General features: G+C 37.5%; 2 protein-coding genes and 1 long non-coding RNA gene across 4 annotated transcripts in view; 1 reads left to right on the plus strand and 2 right to left on the minus strand.

Annotated features, from left to right (window-relative positions):
* Positions 1–526, minus strand: part of UBA6 (ubiquitin-like modifier activating enzyme 6) — an 81942-nt gene extending 81416 nt beyond the window's left edge. Inside the window, exon 1 of the mRNA XM_005868890.2 lies at positions 434–526. Within this exon, the coding sequence (XP_005868952.2) occupies positions 434–526 (93 nt within the window). The remainder of the gene's footprint in view (positions 1–433) is intronic.
* Positions 527–2950: 2424 nt separating this feature from the next.
* LOC106726542 lies at positions 2951–3707 on the plus strand. Its single transcript, XR_001362609.1, has 2 exons — positions 2951–3170; positions 3283–3707. It is a non-coding gene; the product is annotated as an uncharacterized LOC106726542 (long non-coding RNA).
* A 5958-nt stretch (positions 3708–9665) lies between these two features.
* The window catches only part of GNRHR (gonadotropin-releasing hormone receptor), a 19912-nt gene continuing 13514 nt past the window's right edge, over positions 9666–16063 (minus strand). The window contains exons 2-3 of one of the 2 annotated variants that reach the window (XM_005868891.2): positions 10991–11210; positions 9666–10069 (exon numbers count right to left, since the gene is read on the minus strand). In XM_005868891.2, coding sequence (XP_005868953.1) covers positions 9825–10069; positions 10991–11210 — 465 coding nt within the window. In that variant the 3' untranslated portion in view covers positions 9666–9824. The remainder of the gene's footprint in view (positions 10070–10990; positions 11211–16063) is intronic. The other variant, XM_014541790.1, reaches the window with a different exon arrangement.

Genomic DNA, 16063 nt, shown 5'->3' on the forward strand with positions numbered 1-16063 from the left:
GTCCTGACTTCCGGTCTGGGTGTGGCCGCGGGGCGCGCTGGGCTGCAGGTGGCTGCAGTGAGTGGCGATGTTGCGATACGGATTCCGCAGACGTTGGTGGGATCAAAACAGTCAAGTGACGCTGCACCGCTGGCTCCCCAGCCAAGCACTGAGGATTCCAGGGACCCTGAAATGATGGGGCTGCCTATCCGGATTCTCGAGTTTTGTTGCGAGAAATGGAACCCCCCCTCCCCCCAATTTTATAAATAACCAAAGATTAATAATAGGTAGCTCCAGATGTCCAGCCTGGGATTCAATTTTAAGACGTTATACGTTTGACAGATCATTTTGAGCGTATAGTACATGCCAGGCACTGCCACAGGTTTAGTAGAATCATGTGACTTTTAGATCTATAAATAACATTACGGTATGTCATCCAGTTTGCCCCCTTCACCTTCTGGGTGAAGTTAGGAATGTAGGTGACTCGGTCAAGGTCAAAGAGCTGGTCACACATGTCTAAGAACCGTTCATCTAATTCTCTTTCCATTGACTCCCCTTCCACCTGTCTTGGAAAACAAGGATGAGTGGGACACAATAACATTAGGGTTTGTCTTCCATTCTAAGAAACATCTGCAGGATTTTTTAAATTGGCATATAGTGTCTTTATATATATTACATCATCTCGTGCAATGTGTGATATTTTTACTTAATTAGAACTTTTTCCTGTCTAGTGGGGAGTGAGGGTCCAGACAAAACCACATTACTCTTTATGCCTCTCCATTCTCTTTTAAAAATTGTACATCTCCAATTACCTGAAAACATGCTGCTCAACTATGGCATCATTCAGGTTTCTCAGTCCAGTTATGTACCTTTCAACAGAACAACTGAAATCAAATTTGTCTATGTCCCATTTTACCAAGGTTCTGCTCTAGCACTAGGCTTATCCCTCTGTCTTTTTATTCTAAAGTAAATAAATATAAATATATTTGGCCCACTCCACAGATAATGCCAATTTCTGTATTTCCTTCTAATTTCCCTTTTTTTCTTTCTAAAAATTGAATGCCCATTAAACTTTAGGACCTAATAATTAGACAATGATAAGGTGATAGAGATACAGTGATCCCTGAATTCAACAATCTCATTGTGAAAAGCCAAAAAAAATGGAAAATAAATGAAAAAATAATTTCAGAAAAGTAAACATAATGAAGAAAAAAAATGTGAGGAGTTAGAAAGAGACTTGGAGGGGAGGAGGAAGACAATTTTAGATAGTCATAGAGGGTCTATTTGAGAAAGTGAAATTTGAACCCAAATCTAATGTATGTGAGCCCTGCCAGATATTCTAGCAGAAGAATATTCTAGACAGAGGGAAATGCAAGCATAAACTTTTTATTTTATTTTATTTTATTTATTTTTAGCATTTATCACTTTCTGGTGTATATGTATTTGTTTACTTATATATTGCCTGTCTACCTTTAAAAAGGGGCTGAGCTTTTCCTGAAGAAAGAGATTCAAAGTGTGAGGGGCAACTTGATGTGAGAGAGATTCTACTTTGCTGGCTTTGAAGAGGAAAGGGGCCACCTAGAAACAAATGGGAATGGCCTCTAATTCCTGAGAGTGGCTTCCAGCTAACAGCCAAGAAGAAAATGGGGATAACGGCCTATTTCATTGCAAGGAACGAAATTTGGTCAATAACCTATGTGAGCTTGGAAGAAAACCCCTAAGCTTCAGACCAAAACACAGCTGATACCTTGATTTCAACCTTGGAAGACTTCGGGCAGAGAACCCAGCTATGCTGTGCCCCCAGTTTTGACCTGCAGAACTCTGAACTAATAAATTTATGGTTTATGGTTTTTGTATTTAGAAACATAATATAGTATATTTCACCTAACACCCACATTTCTTGACATGTTAACATCCCTGAAATTAGAATGTGTTTTTTCTTTTTTAAAAATACAGAAAACAATGGTGCTCTTATAATTGAAGTCATCTTTGATTTGGTGAAATATAGTGTAAATTATTTCAAACATACAGTATACCAGATACCCAGATTTAAGAGATTTTAATGTTTTGTCACATTAAATGTGACATCAAAATGGAAAAGAAAATTGAAATATCATCAGACTTTGACAATGAATCTTTTTTGCCAGAAGAAAATAAAATGACATTTAGGATATTCAAGGGGAAAAAGTGTGGTCAAGGACTTAATATCCAGCAAAACCAACCCTCATGTACAAAGGGTATAAGCTATTATCAACACTTGATATGACATCAACATTTAATGAGACCATTGTTCCTATGAGTCCTTCCTAAAGAATTAGTGGAGAAAGCGTCAGACAACCAAAATGACTGGAGAAGCATCGACCTAAGTTTTGGTGCAGAGTTTTACAGAAAAAAAAATCAATCTTTTGTGCTTATTAGCTTTGTGTTCCTTTTAGTTTATTCTTTGTAACTAATTTTCCTGATTTTCTGTCACCTCATTTTTGAATCTTTCTAACCCCTCTCCCAGTTTTCTTATGGTGTAATTGACAAAACAAAGATATTTAAAGTGTACAATGTGATGATTTGATATATGTATACACTGTTAAAGGATCTTCCCATTGAGTTAATTAACTGAGATTTTCTAATTCTAAATCTATGTTGTTTTTTTATATTTTGTATGATTTTCTTAATCTTATTTAGGTGGTTTCAAAACAGTAACTTAAGGTTTGATCTATTTGGTGGTACATCTTTCAGGCATGCTTGCATTACCTGTAATGATGATGTTATGCTCCTTATTCTTGTTTTTCTTATAATAACTTTGCATGGGACTTTTTTTGTTGCTCATTTTTATGTGAAATTAAAAGGAATTTCCTGAACTTTTAGCGTGAGGCAGACTTCCTAGTCCAATAAGCTTAGGCCTATGGGGAATAAAACTACTGGTATATTTCAAGAAAGTCAGGTTTCTGGCCCATTACAAGGAGGAAGCCCATATTCCAGAAGAACCATGAAGTGCCTTACCAAACATAGGGAAAGATAAGTTTATTATAGGAATTTTGGGTAGTGTTGAGTTTAGGAGAAATTGAAATGAAGTTTGAAAATGTTTTGATAGGTTCACAAGAAAGCAAGGCTGTATGTAAAGGGGTCTACATTACATCTGGACTGCAACATGGACCCAGGGTGCTGTTTTATTGAAAACTAAAAAGTTTAAATAGGTGTGTATTTGCAATTCAGTAGAAACTTCATTTGTTTAATATTATCTTTCTCCTTTCTTTTGAACTGGCTTAATCCAGTACCCTGATTCACCTGCCTCCTTCTCTCTTGCAGGACTACTCCCTAAATCATTAAGCCCCCAGGACAATGAGATTCTGACCAACATCAAGTAATCTTAGGAACAAAGCCTCAGGTCTGTTGAACCCAGAGATGGATTTTTGGTCAAAATAGAGATAACATGTAGGCCTCAGCTGTGTTTCAGCTCCAGAACAATCCCACTGACCACATCCTAGAGAAAACAGATAAAGCAATGCTATGACTGACATTAGGACTAGATGCACTGATCAAATACCCCCTACCCTAGCAATGACCAATCAGTGGAAACTTGACCCTAACTCTCCTAGTCACCAAAATTAATGACTTATCGTCTGATTAACCCATTCCGTGATGCCATCGGGAGCCAGGTCTTTGAGAATTAGCTGACCTGTGACTCTGGATATGGGCCACTTAAAATAAACCCTTACTTTCTTTGCTACAAATCTTGTTTGTGTCTTCTCTGGCTTTGATGCGGGCAGGCAAACAGACCCCTTTAGTCCAGAAACATATTGTTTCTACAAACCCCTTTTCTGACTGCCCATGGGTTGGAAGTAGAGGCTGTTTCTTTGTGTCAAAGTGACTTAGATTTTCTAGCCAAGAGTGGGATATTTCATTCTTAATGAAAGGATTTCAAAGAGCAAGTTTTTTTTCAACAATCCATTATTATATAGAAAAGGGTTATCTGTAAGTGAAAAAGCAATAGTTTCTCCAAGTTGGGGGGTGGTTGTTAACACTATAGCATGTTCTTGAAAGAAATATTATTTTCTGTTAACTTTACAGCTGGCTTCTTTGTCTGTTATCTATATCTGATAAATGGCAAAGGAGATTTTAATTTTCTTAGTCCAAATTCATTTTTCCTTTCTCATGTGTCTCAGCAAAATTTTCCAAACTTCATTAGGAACAGTTAAGTACATTTTATTGTTTGATTTAAGTACTTAATAGAGAGCTCCCTTTTCTGTTTTTTCTTTTCGTGTGTGTGTGTGTGTGTGTGTATGTGTGTGTGTGTGTGTAGTGTTACACACGATGTTGGCTTAATTTTGTGGTTTCCCAGCTTAATTCCCTTCTCCAGTCAGATCTCTCAAAGATTCACTCTCTCCTTTCCTTCATTTATGTTGCCCCTGTGCTATCAATGTACACACACACACACACACACACACACACACACGAGTATTTAATTATTAGTTTACTAGAGGCCCAGTGCACAAATTCGTGCACAGGTGGGGACCCTAGGCCTGGCCGGTGATCCTGCTGGCCAGGGGGACTGACCATGGGAGGTTGGCCGGTCATGGGAGGTTGGCTGTGGGAGCGCACTGGCCACCAGAGGACAGCTCCTCTGTTGAGCGTCTGCCCCCTGGTGGTCAGTGCACTTCACAGTGACTGGTCGACCGGTCGTTCTGGTCATAACGGTCACTTAGCCTTTTATATATAGAGATTGGACAGTTATTCTCTAAATTTGAAATAATAGAATTGTAAAGAGTGATATAATTTTCTTACCCAATGAGCTAATTATAAAATAGACGAAAGACAGAGACCAAGAGTTTCCAAAAAAGTCAATAATCGGGCAGAAGTTACCCTCTATTCATTGAGTGAAGATTCCAACTACTAGAGTTTAAAATGTTTAGATTTAGATTGTAAAAAAAACAAAACCAAATCTGTTCTTTTCCCTTACAGCTACATTGATTGTACAATTACTATATTCCAAGAACTGTATTTAGTCTTTATGCTTGTATTTAAATTATGTGCTATTTAAACTTTGTGGTATATATCGTCTCAGTTTATTTTGAGAAGTTAATTGGTGATTGTGGCAGCTACTGCTGGCTTCTGACCCCAAAACATTTCCCTTCTGCTTTCTCTCTCTCTCTCTCTCTCTAAAAAAAAGAAATACAATTATTTTCAGTTATCAGATGGCTAAATGTTCAAGGAAATTGAACACTACCTCCACAAGATAAAGCATACCTTTAAGCTGTTTAGGGTAATCCCCTTCTCCTTTGCAAGTTATTAGTTATTGTAACATGTGTTACAATTATAGCCAATTTAGGAGGAAGTGCTGAGGTTCTGGGAAAGTGAGATGCATAATAAGAAGCCACCCTTTCTTTCTGCCTTTGAGGCTCCCAATTGGCAACAACTAACTTCTAATCACTAAAGTAAAGCCTAGTAGAAACAATAAAAAAAAATTACTCAAAGCTCTGAATTACCAACTCTACATGCTTACTTCTGGATTTCCTGTAAAATGAATGAAAAAAAAAAGCCACTTCTAGTCTGACATTTCTATTACTTATAGCAGAAAGCATTCTAATAGTAACAGTGATACATAAAATAAAAGTCATACAAGCACACACACAAATAACATTTATTGTATTTTTTTCTCATGATTAAAAACAATATACATTTTGGAAATTTAGAATTATAGGAATTCACAAGAAAGAAAAATTTAAAAAATTATTACTCAGAGATAACTATTTCAACACTCTTTTTTGCATATATTCTATTGTTCCTATGCGTGCACTTTACATATTATATAGCTTTTAAAATTAGACTAATTCTCTTAAACATGATGTTTACTAGTAAAAACTTAATAATCATAAGAAATTTAATTGAACATTTAAATTAATTAATCTTAATTAAAGATTAGCTTCCTATGGATGCAATTTACAGTAAATAGACAAGCTCAATAAATTGGTTAAACATTTGAAACTAGGCTAAAGCAAAATAAATGAAATTCTAAATATATCTTAACTGCCACAAATATCTCTTTATGACTACCAAATAAATTCTGAGACCAGGACACTTTAAGGAAATTCCTAACTTACCCTGATTTATGCTCCCTGGAAGATAGTATTTGTGGTACCAATCTTCCTCCCTCCCCCACATTTTCCCCTATTGTATCTCTGTTTCTTAGGCCAAAATTGAATTAGTGCAGTCATTGTTCAATACATTGTCATTAGTCCATGTAATTTCTTTACTAAATTGAGTTACAAGAGGAAATCTACTTTTAAGCCAGTTTTATATGCTAACTAAAGGAGGAGACAAACAAGATAAAATCTTAATTATCTGATACATTGGACTTTCTCTGCAAAATATATCCTTTTAAACAGGGAATCCTCATCTTTTATTTTGATTAGAAATAGAGGAAGTGACTATAATATCAAATATTAAATACACCCTGTTGAGTGGAGTATCTTTAATTTAAAAGCTACATTTACCTTTTGGACTATGAATTTTAGTTTATATCCACATCCATATTATAATTTATGAAATATAGTATTCATATAATATACTTATTTCTGCTAAGTTTTTAATTATATATTGAGCTTTAGAGGGTTTCTAAGTTTGAAAATGGCGAGTAATTAAATTGAAACATATAGTTTCAATATTAACATTATTATGCATGCAATAAACAAATAACTATATTCTGATACATTTTTATTGTAGTAAACTTTCTCATAAATATATAAGAATCAGCAATTCTAAACCTTGTTTTGTGATAAGGGGTTCTTTGGCAGTCTGGTTTGTCCTACAAACCCCTCTCAGGCTAATGTTTTTAAATGCATAAAATAATACAAATCAGTATTAAAGAAAAGCAGTTGCATTTAAATATAGTTTTGTGCATGAGCCATAGATTAAAGACCACCTGCATTAAGATTTTGAATAGCCCTTTACTTAATATATAAAAAAAAAATGCCTGAGAACTGTTTCTTAAACATATAAGAGCCAAACTGACATATGTTCATTAAACACATATTTTAATAAAGCCCTTAGGTTGTCTTTTGTATATGTGTATTATTTTTGCCTTTAAATCCAAAAGTAAGAATTGTTATCAGTTTAAGAATAAGTATATGATATAGAGACTTGTAGAAGATTGGCTTTACTGTGACATATATATTCCTATGTTATTTAGCAGAAATATCCAATCTTGGTATCAATATACATGCCTTTAAAGTTAAATTTGAACATTTTGGTACATTACAAATTTTGACTTAACCAATTCAACTTTAGAGTTGGATCATGTATTGGTAAATGTTTAGTAAAAAAGAAGATATGAATGAAAATATCCAACGGAAGAGCTCAGTGGTAAGAGAAATAGGACCAATGGAAACAGAATTGGAAAATAAAGTAGGATGTGGAAAAAAACCCCACACACTATAATACTGAAAAACTGAAAGTATGAAAAGAGAAAAATAATGAAAGGAAAGACCTACCATGAATATAATTAGCAATTTACTTTTCACAAGTTCATATTTGGAATTACATTTCATCTTTTGTGTGGCACTACATATCATAGATGAATATAATGGTATTTTACCTGTTTCTTTTTAAAAGATTTAAAAATTGATTTTTAGACAGAGAGGAAGGCAGAGGGGGAGAGAGAGAAAACATCGATGTGAGAGCAAAACATCTACCAGCTGCCTCCTGCACATCTCCTACCAGGGATTGAGCCTGCAACCTGGGCATGTACCCTGACTGGGAATCAAATTGGCAACTTTCGGTGCATGGACAATACCAATCAACTGAGTCACACCAGCCAGGGCTATTTTACCTATTCTCTAAAAAAAAAAAAAAAAAAAAAAAAGGTTAAATACTTGGTTGATTTTTTTAAGTCCCTTATATAATTTTCTCATTTAATGGGTATTATAGTCCCATTATTTTTATCCTCTCCTGTTTTTCATGGAGTAGAAAAAGGCTTGAATTAAAAGAGGTACTGTGCTGACATCATTTGGAAATGATACCATTTAATGTGACTATCAGTAACTATTAGTTACCCATTTACAGAGAGTTTTTCTTTTGCTTTTTCCCCAATACTCTGCTGTCTTCTTTGACCTATCTATATTGAAATTGTGGTTTTCAGAGTTTCTTTTACATATTAAATATCTTTTGCTTGTGCACTTGCTTTCTTATTTAAGATCACAAGATAGAAAAAAATCCCTCATATTAGAACAGAGGATATAAAAAAATAAGTAATGGACACGGGAAACACAAATTCTGTAAGATAAAAAAACAGAGAGTATATTATGTATAAAACATAACTGGCATAGACCTTTTAGTGATTGTATTTTAAAACAATAATTATTACTACACTTAATTACCACAAACTCCATAGACTGTACAGCTTAAAGGAATGTTCTAAACCAGCGGTTCTCAACCTGTGGGTCGCGACCCCTTTAGGGGTCGAACAACCCTTTCACAGGGGTCGCCTAAATACGTCCTGCATATCAGATATTTACATTACGATTCATAACAGTAGCAAAATTACAGTTATGAAGTAGCAACAAAAATAATGTTATGGTTGGGGGTCACCACAACATGAGGAACTGTATTAAAGGGTCATGGCATTAGGAAGGTTGAGAACCACTGTTCTAAACACTGTTGAAATCCAAACCCCTCTTAAACTCAACTTCATGTAGAGGCAGTCACATACCATGTAAATAAAGAATGAGATGAAGAACTACTTGTAAGTCTTGTCATATTGGTAGAGTGGATGGTGGGTAATTGCTGAATACTCCAAACATCAGAATGCTTTTGAGGCCAAACAAAATATAAGCTTCATTGCATTTTTTTTAACCATAGGAAGGAAAATTGATTTTATGGGGAGGGGAAATACTGTTTCTGTGCTCCAGGTATTATTGTAGCATAAGATCAGAATTGCTGATAAGCCCTTTTGGAGAAAAACTCTCCAAGGATTTCTGAGATTAAGATTGTGTTGTGGTTTCTCAGCCTGACTTTTTGGTAACTCTTAGCCTTAGGCCATGGCTATTATAGAAATACTAGAGGCCCAGTGCACGGATTCGTGCACTGGTGGGGTCCCTCAGCCTAGCCTGCACCCTCTCGCAATCTGGGACCCTTTGGGGGATGTTGGACTGAGGGGAATGGGCCGAAACTGGCAGTCTGAAATCCCCTGAGGGATGTAGTAGTGTATGAAGGCGGCCAGGGAGGAGCCTGAGCCCGGGCTGGCCACCACGCTGCTCCCACTCATCCCAGCTCCACTGTGTCTGCTGCAGCCGCCACTCAGTAGGGCTGCCACAGAGGCGGGAGAGGCTCTTGTCGCCAGCTGTGAGCCTGGCGCCTGACGCCCGTTGGTCAGCTGAGCGGTGCTCCTGCTGTGGGAGCTCACTGACAACTAAGAGGCAGCTCCTGCATTGAGCGTCTGCCCCCTGGTGGTCAGTGTGTGTCATAGCGATAGGTCAAACAGTTGACTGGTTGAACGTTCGACCAGTAGCTCAGGGTTTTTTTTCTATCTATCTATCTATCTATCTATCTATCTATCTATCTATCTATCTATCATCTATCATCATCATCTATGAGCCTATAATGTACTATAGGAGGTCAGAAGGAGATTAATTCAGAAGCTAATGATTAAGGCAAAATATTTCAAGATATTTCTGAAGTTTTTTTCCCTAGTAATTGAGTCTCTGACAATGCGATTCTTTTTAAAAAAGGATGATAGCATAACTTTAAATTATGATTTGTTTATAAGTTTGTCTGCTGCTACCTGTTTACCATTCCCAAATGGGAAAATTCATTACCTTGCTTGTCTTCACATGACTTCCTATGTAGTCTAATAATTACAGAGAGAAATATCCATATATAAGGGGATCAAAACATGGATTTAAAAAAGCAAAGAGAAAGAAGAAGTGATTCACTGGATCTGACACCCTATTTAACATTTCAGGATCAAACCAATACCAAATTCCTAGGACGTAGTAGGGAGTCCAGCAGACAGTGAATGAAGTGGCAAAGGCAACCGTCATCTTTAGGGTCCTCAACCGAGCTCTTGGTATATTATTATTGGATTGATTCAGTTGTAGATCTATTAGAAAGAGAAAAGAGTAGGTGTTTAAAGACCAGTTTTATTACAAGACTAAAATGGACAAAAAGGAAGAGAGAATCACTAATTCAACCTAATGAATATAACGGAAACAAATTTTAATGTTTTTAATAATAATAATTTGTTGGAAAAGCATGTTTTCCATTATAGCATATAATTAATAGAAAATATTAAAGATGGTAGTGCTCTTACATTTTTCTACCAAACTAATTTGGATTTGAAATACTATGGTACTCAAATTCTTAAAATATAAATTTGAGAGAGCAGACTGAGGTTGAGTAGAGTTAAGTTCTCTGCATCTTGGTTGAAATGCCAACATAGCCATGCATACTTTATAAATTCATACATGTTAGTTTTTGAGAATGCACCAGGTTATTGAAGCAAAAAGTCACAACCATATTTGTAAAGTTTCAGATGAAACAGTCAATTACATGTTCAACAATTTTCCACATATCTAACACACACACTCACAATCATACACAAATGTGCACAGTTATTTTGTGTGGATATAGAGGATTTGATGTGAAACAGAAGAGCTTAATTTAAACAAATATTTGGCTGCCATTTAAAGAATCCTACTTTGCTATCTTCTAGAAATCAGGTGTTTGATAGAGAGTTAGTGACAGCCCAGCAGGAACAATTCACCAATACTTACACTGGGTAAGTGGGGCAATTGTCCTTTCATTTTTAATTCCACAGTCCAAATTTAGAACAGTAGGAGAGATAGCCTCATTTGTCAATGGAGATAATAAAAGGATTACATCCTGGGGTGATTGTGAATGTAATGAGTTAACATATGCAAACTGCTTAGAACAGTATCTGGCACATACTAAGTGCCACTCTGGGTACTGCTGTTTAAAAACTGTTAACCCACAACTAACACCAAATCTAAGGCATACATACTGTGGGGATCCTGATGAAGGACCCGTGTGAGGGTGAAGATGATTTTTGCATTGCAGATCAACATGATGAGAAGAGGAATGATGAAGAGGCAGCTGAAGGTGAAAAAGTTGTAAAAGGCTTGATGCCACCATTGTGGAAAACTGCAGTGTGTTACACATTGAGAGAAACCGTCTGACTGTCCGGAGCCATCAGCTAAATGAATCATTCTGAAGATATATAACTGTATAGGAAATAAAAAAATTAAAAAGTTGTGTTACTTTATTTCAAACAGTGTTTGCATGTGTTCTGGAAAGTGTTCTGCATTCTGCTAGCCGTTTAGGATGCTGTTGCCCAAAGCAATTGCTGAGGTCCTTGATTTACCCTTTTGGAATTTCTATGAAAAGTTATAAGTGAATCTTTACTTAAAATATGTTTGGATAATGTGAATGGATCTATAGGATTTTTGATTTTTTTTGGAAATTATTTCAAACTTGTAGAGCAATCCTCAACCAAGGATTTAAACCTTGTTTCAATTTCAATTTCAGATGAAAATGTGCTGAGTAATCTTTGCAAGTAATTTTGTTCATCGTCCCACCTGCAGCACTTAAAAACTATGGCATTTAGAATGTGCCCCCAAGCTATGTATTTAAATTTTATTTTTGAGACAGAAAACTCCAATAAAGTGGTCAAAACAGACAGTTGGACATGAACATACAGTTCACAAAAGAGATCTAATAGTCGCCCTTATGCATATGAAAAGATGTTCAACCTCATTCATGACAAGCAAATTGCCAATTAAGGCTTCACTGAAATGTAATTTTTCATTAACAAGATTGGCAACATGGTAGCAACATGGTCTCATGGCAAGGCTGTGTGGAAACAGGGACTGTCAGACATTGCTAGTGGGAATGCAAATTGGTACAGCTGTTATGGAGGGTATTTGGCTGTAACTAGCATAACATATTCATTTACCTTTGATCCAGCAATCCTACATCCAGGAATTTATATCTGGGTGATATACCCCTACCTACATTATATGAAAATACATTTGCATAGGTTATTCACTGGTGCATTCCTTGCAATAGAAAAATATTGAAAACATCTAAATACCAATTCATAGAACAGTAGCTGAATAAACTATGGTGGACCACATGATGGAGTGCTATATGGTTATAAAAATAAAGAGTAAGGAAAATTTCTCTTTCCCTCTCTCTCTCTCTCTCTCTCTCTCTCAGGAAAATTACTCTCTCTCTCTCTCTCTCTCTCTCTCTCTCTCCACACACACACACACATATCCTATCTAATAAGAGAGTAATATTAGATGCAAATTGACCATCACTCCAACACACAAGATGGCTGCCCCCATGTGGTCAAAGATGGCCTGCAGGGGAGGGTGGTTAGGGGCAATCAGGCCAGCAAGGCAGGGCGGTTAGGGGTGACTGGGCCAGCAGAGGAGGGCAGTTTGGGGTGACCGGGTCTGCAGGGGAGGGCAGTTGGGGGCAATTGGGCCGGCAGGGGAGGGCAGTTGGGGGCGATTGGGCCAGCAGGGGAGCAGTTAGGCATCAATCAGGCTGGCAGGCAGGCGAGCAGTTAGGAGTCAGCAGTCCTGGATTGTGAGAGGGATCTCCTAAACCGGCAGTGGGACATCCCCCGAGGGGTCCCAGATTGGAGAGGGTGCAGGCTGGGCTGAGGGACCCCCCCCCCATGCATGAATTTCATGCACTGGGCCTCTAGTCTCTTATATAAAAGGCCCATGGTCGTCATGCCGTAATGCTGTCATGACCAAATGAGCAGTGGCTCTCACAGTGGGGGGGTGGGGCGCGAGCTACTAGCGGCAGAGAGCTACGAGTGGCAATGGGCAGGGCGGCCAGCTGAGGCAAGCGGAAGCAAGCTACTCAGGCACAATTTTGTGCATGCTGGGCCTCTAGTTAATAAAATGAAAAGATAATAGGGCCAAAGCACTTAAAAACTGATAGCAAGTAAATTCAAACCAAAATATTACAGGATTTCTTTTTTTAAATCTGTAGTTTTTTATTTCTTCTTTTTAAAAATTGATGTATAATTGACCTCAACAGTATATTAGCTTCAGGTGAACAACATAATGATTTGATGTATATATTCTAAATGATCACCACATTTAGGCAGTTCTAGGAATAAAGAGGGTCCATGGGGGAGGAAGGCATATGTGAAGGCTTGGAGCCACCAGAAGGCATACATTCACAGAGAATAGAAAAGTGCCACAGGATAAGGGGAGAGGAAGACATCCATTCACAGAAGATAGGGAAAAGCCACAGGATATGGGGAGAAAACGGAAATAAACTTTCACAGGGGATAGAGAAATGCCAACAAATGGGAGAAAGAGGAGAACAGATTTTCATAGGAGATAGAGAATTCTACCACTGAAGGGGTAAAATGAGGGGGGCTAAACCACATGGGGATTGGGCTTTGAAGCTGATATTCTGTAAAAGAGTGACAAATTAGAAGGCAGTATGAAGAGACAAAGAGCTGCAGCCTTTATAAACCTTAGCAAAAAAGAGCTTGGTGGGTTATCCCCTTGGGATCCCCTCCCTACATGGGAATCTGTACTTGCTTCCAATATATTTCCACCCATTTCTTCTACCACCTTTGGTTCGTGGCTTCATTCTTCAAATCCATCTGGACAAGAACCTGGGAAAGAAATCACCATTGCATCCTGCTCAAGAAAACAACCGGAATCAACCATACATAGTTACACATTTTTTATTTCATTGTGAAACTTCTAAGTACAGTATATTCACCATGCTGTGCATTACATCCCCATGACATTTATAACTGGAAATTGGTATGGTTTGCTCCCCTTCACACACCGCCTCCTTGCTCTGACCATCACCAATTTTTTCTTTGTATCTAGGAGCTTGTTTTTCTTTTTCTTTTTAATATTGTACATATAACAATAGTATATAGTATTTATGTTTTCTGTCTGATTTGTTTCACTTAGCAACGTCCCCTCAAGGTCCATCCATGTTGTTACAAATGGCAAATTTCCTTCTTTTTTATGATTGAATAATATTCCATGGTGTGTGTGTGTGTGTGTGTGTGTGTGTTTATACATTTTGTTATCCATTCATCTATAAGTGGACACAGGTAATTTCCATATCTTGGCTATTGTATCTGATGCTACAGTGAACATGGGAATGCATATATCTTTTCAATTTAGTGTTTTTGTTTTCTTCAGATAAATACATAGAAATGGAATTGCTGGATCATATTGAAATAGGAATTTTAGGGGTGAAATAGGCAGGTTTAGGGAATTTTTAGGATTAGGGGTCCATGGAAAAAAACACAGGGCTACAGAGCAGAAGTTACATTTCCATAGGACAAGGAAACTGGGAGTAGCAAAAGGTCTATATTTACAAAATAAAGAAGGAGGAAGAAAGCCCAGAGAGAATAGGAGAACAATGAGGGAGGAGGGCATCAGGAGTTACTATAGTAACCAATTCAAAAGGGAATATTGACCAATCAGAAGGGATATCAGGACATAGGGACTTGCAGCCTTTATAAACTGTGGAAACAGGAAGACGGTGGGACTCTTTCCCCCTCCCCACATGGGAGTCTATACTTGTTTTTCAATAAATCTCCACCTTTGCTATACCATCTTCCGTCTGTGGATTCATTCTTCGACTCCAATGGACAAAGAATCTGGGGAACCATCCTGCCCAGGGGAACACCATGTGTTCCAGTACAAAAATCCCGTATCAGTATGGTAGTTCTATTTTTAATTTTTTGAGCAACCTCCATACTGTTTTCTATAGTGGCTGTATCAATTTACATTCCCACCAGCAGTGCACAAGGTTTCCTTTTGTTCAGATCCTCATCAACATTTGCTATTTCCTGTCTTTTTTTACAACAGCCATTCTAACAAGTATGAAATACCTAATTGTGGTTTTGATTTGCATTTCCCTGATCATTGGTGATGTTGAGCACCTTTTCAAGTACCTATCAGTCATTAGTATGTCTTCTTTGGAAAAATGTCTAATCAGACCCTCTGCCCAATTTTTAATTGAATTGTTTGTTTTTTTGCTATTGAGTTGTATGAGTTCTTTAAATACAGTCATGTGCCATCTAACAATGGGGATCTGCTCTGAGAAATGCATTGTTAGGCAATTTTGTTACTGTGTGAACATCATAAAGTGCACTTATACAAACCTGGATAGTATAGCCTATTGCTCTGGAGGGGAGGAAAATAATTTTCCCTCCACCCTCTGGATTCTTGGTAGAGACTCCTTGTAATAAAAGACAGATTAATATAGAAAAACAAAAAACAAATGCTTAATTACATGCATAATTCACATCTACATGGGAGAGACCCTGTAAAACAGGTAACTTGCCAAAGTGGCTGAAGTCACCACCTTACATACCATCTTCAGCTGAAGTGAAAAGAAGATGTTGAGGGTAAAGGACTGAGTTATGTTATGCAGATTTAATGTCTATTGCATTGATGTGAACTTCTAGAGATAAGGTCATTTCCTTTTCTTGGTACCAGGAGAGAGAAACCCTTACAGATGGAGATTTAATCCCTTACAAATGTAAATGTGTGTTTTTTTTTAATAAAGGGTAACCTCTAATTGTTTTATTTCAGAGTTTCGCCCATATCTGCAGTTTTTTAAAAGTGAACCAGCCTAAAATAAACCTTGTGCCAAAATGGCATATTTTGGGGTGACAAATTCTGTTCCCTTACAGCTCCTAGGCAATAAACCAGCACAGCATGTTACTATATTGTATACCGTAGGCACTTGTAATACAATGGTAAGTACTTGTGAAATGCATTATGATAGGAGAGCTACAATATCATTAGCTGATAGGAAAAATTCAGCTCCATTATAATCTTACTAGTGGCCTGGTGCATGAAATTCATGCACGGGGGCGGTGTCCCTCAGCCTGGTCTGCACCCTCTCCAATCTATGGGACCGGGCCTAAACCGGCAGTCCGACATCCCTCTTACAATCTGGGACTGCTGGCTCCTAACTGCTCAGCTGCCTGCCTGCCTGATTGCCCCCAACTGCCCTTCCCCACCAGCCTGCTCACCCCCAACTGCCCCCCTACTGCCGGCCTGCT

The sequence above is a fragment of the Myotis brandtii genome, unplaced genomic scaffold, assembly GCF_000412655.1.
Source record: "Myotis brandtii unplaced genomic scaffold, ASM41265v1 scaffold28, whole genome shotgun sequence".
NCBI lineage: Eukaryota > Metazoa > Chordata > Mammalia > Chiroptera > Vespertilionidae > Myotis > Myotis brandtii.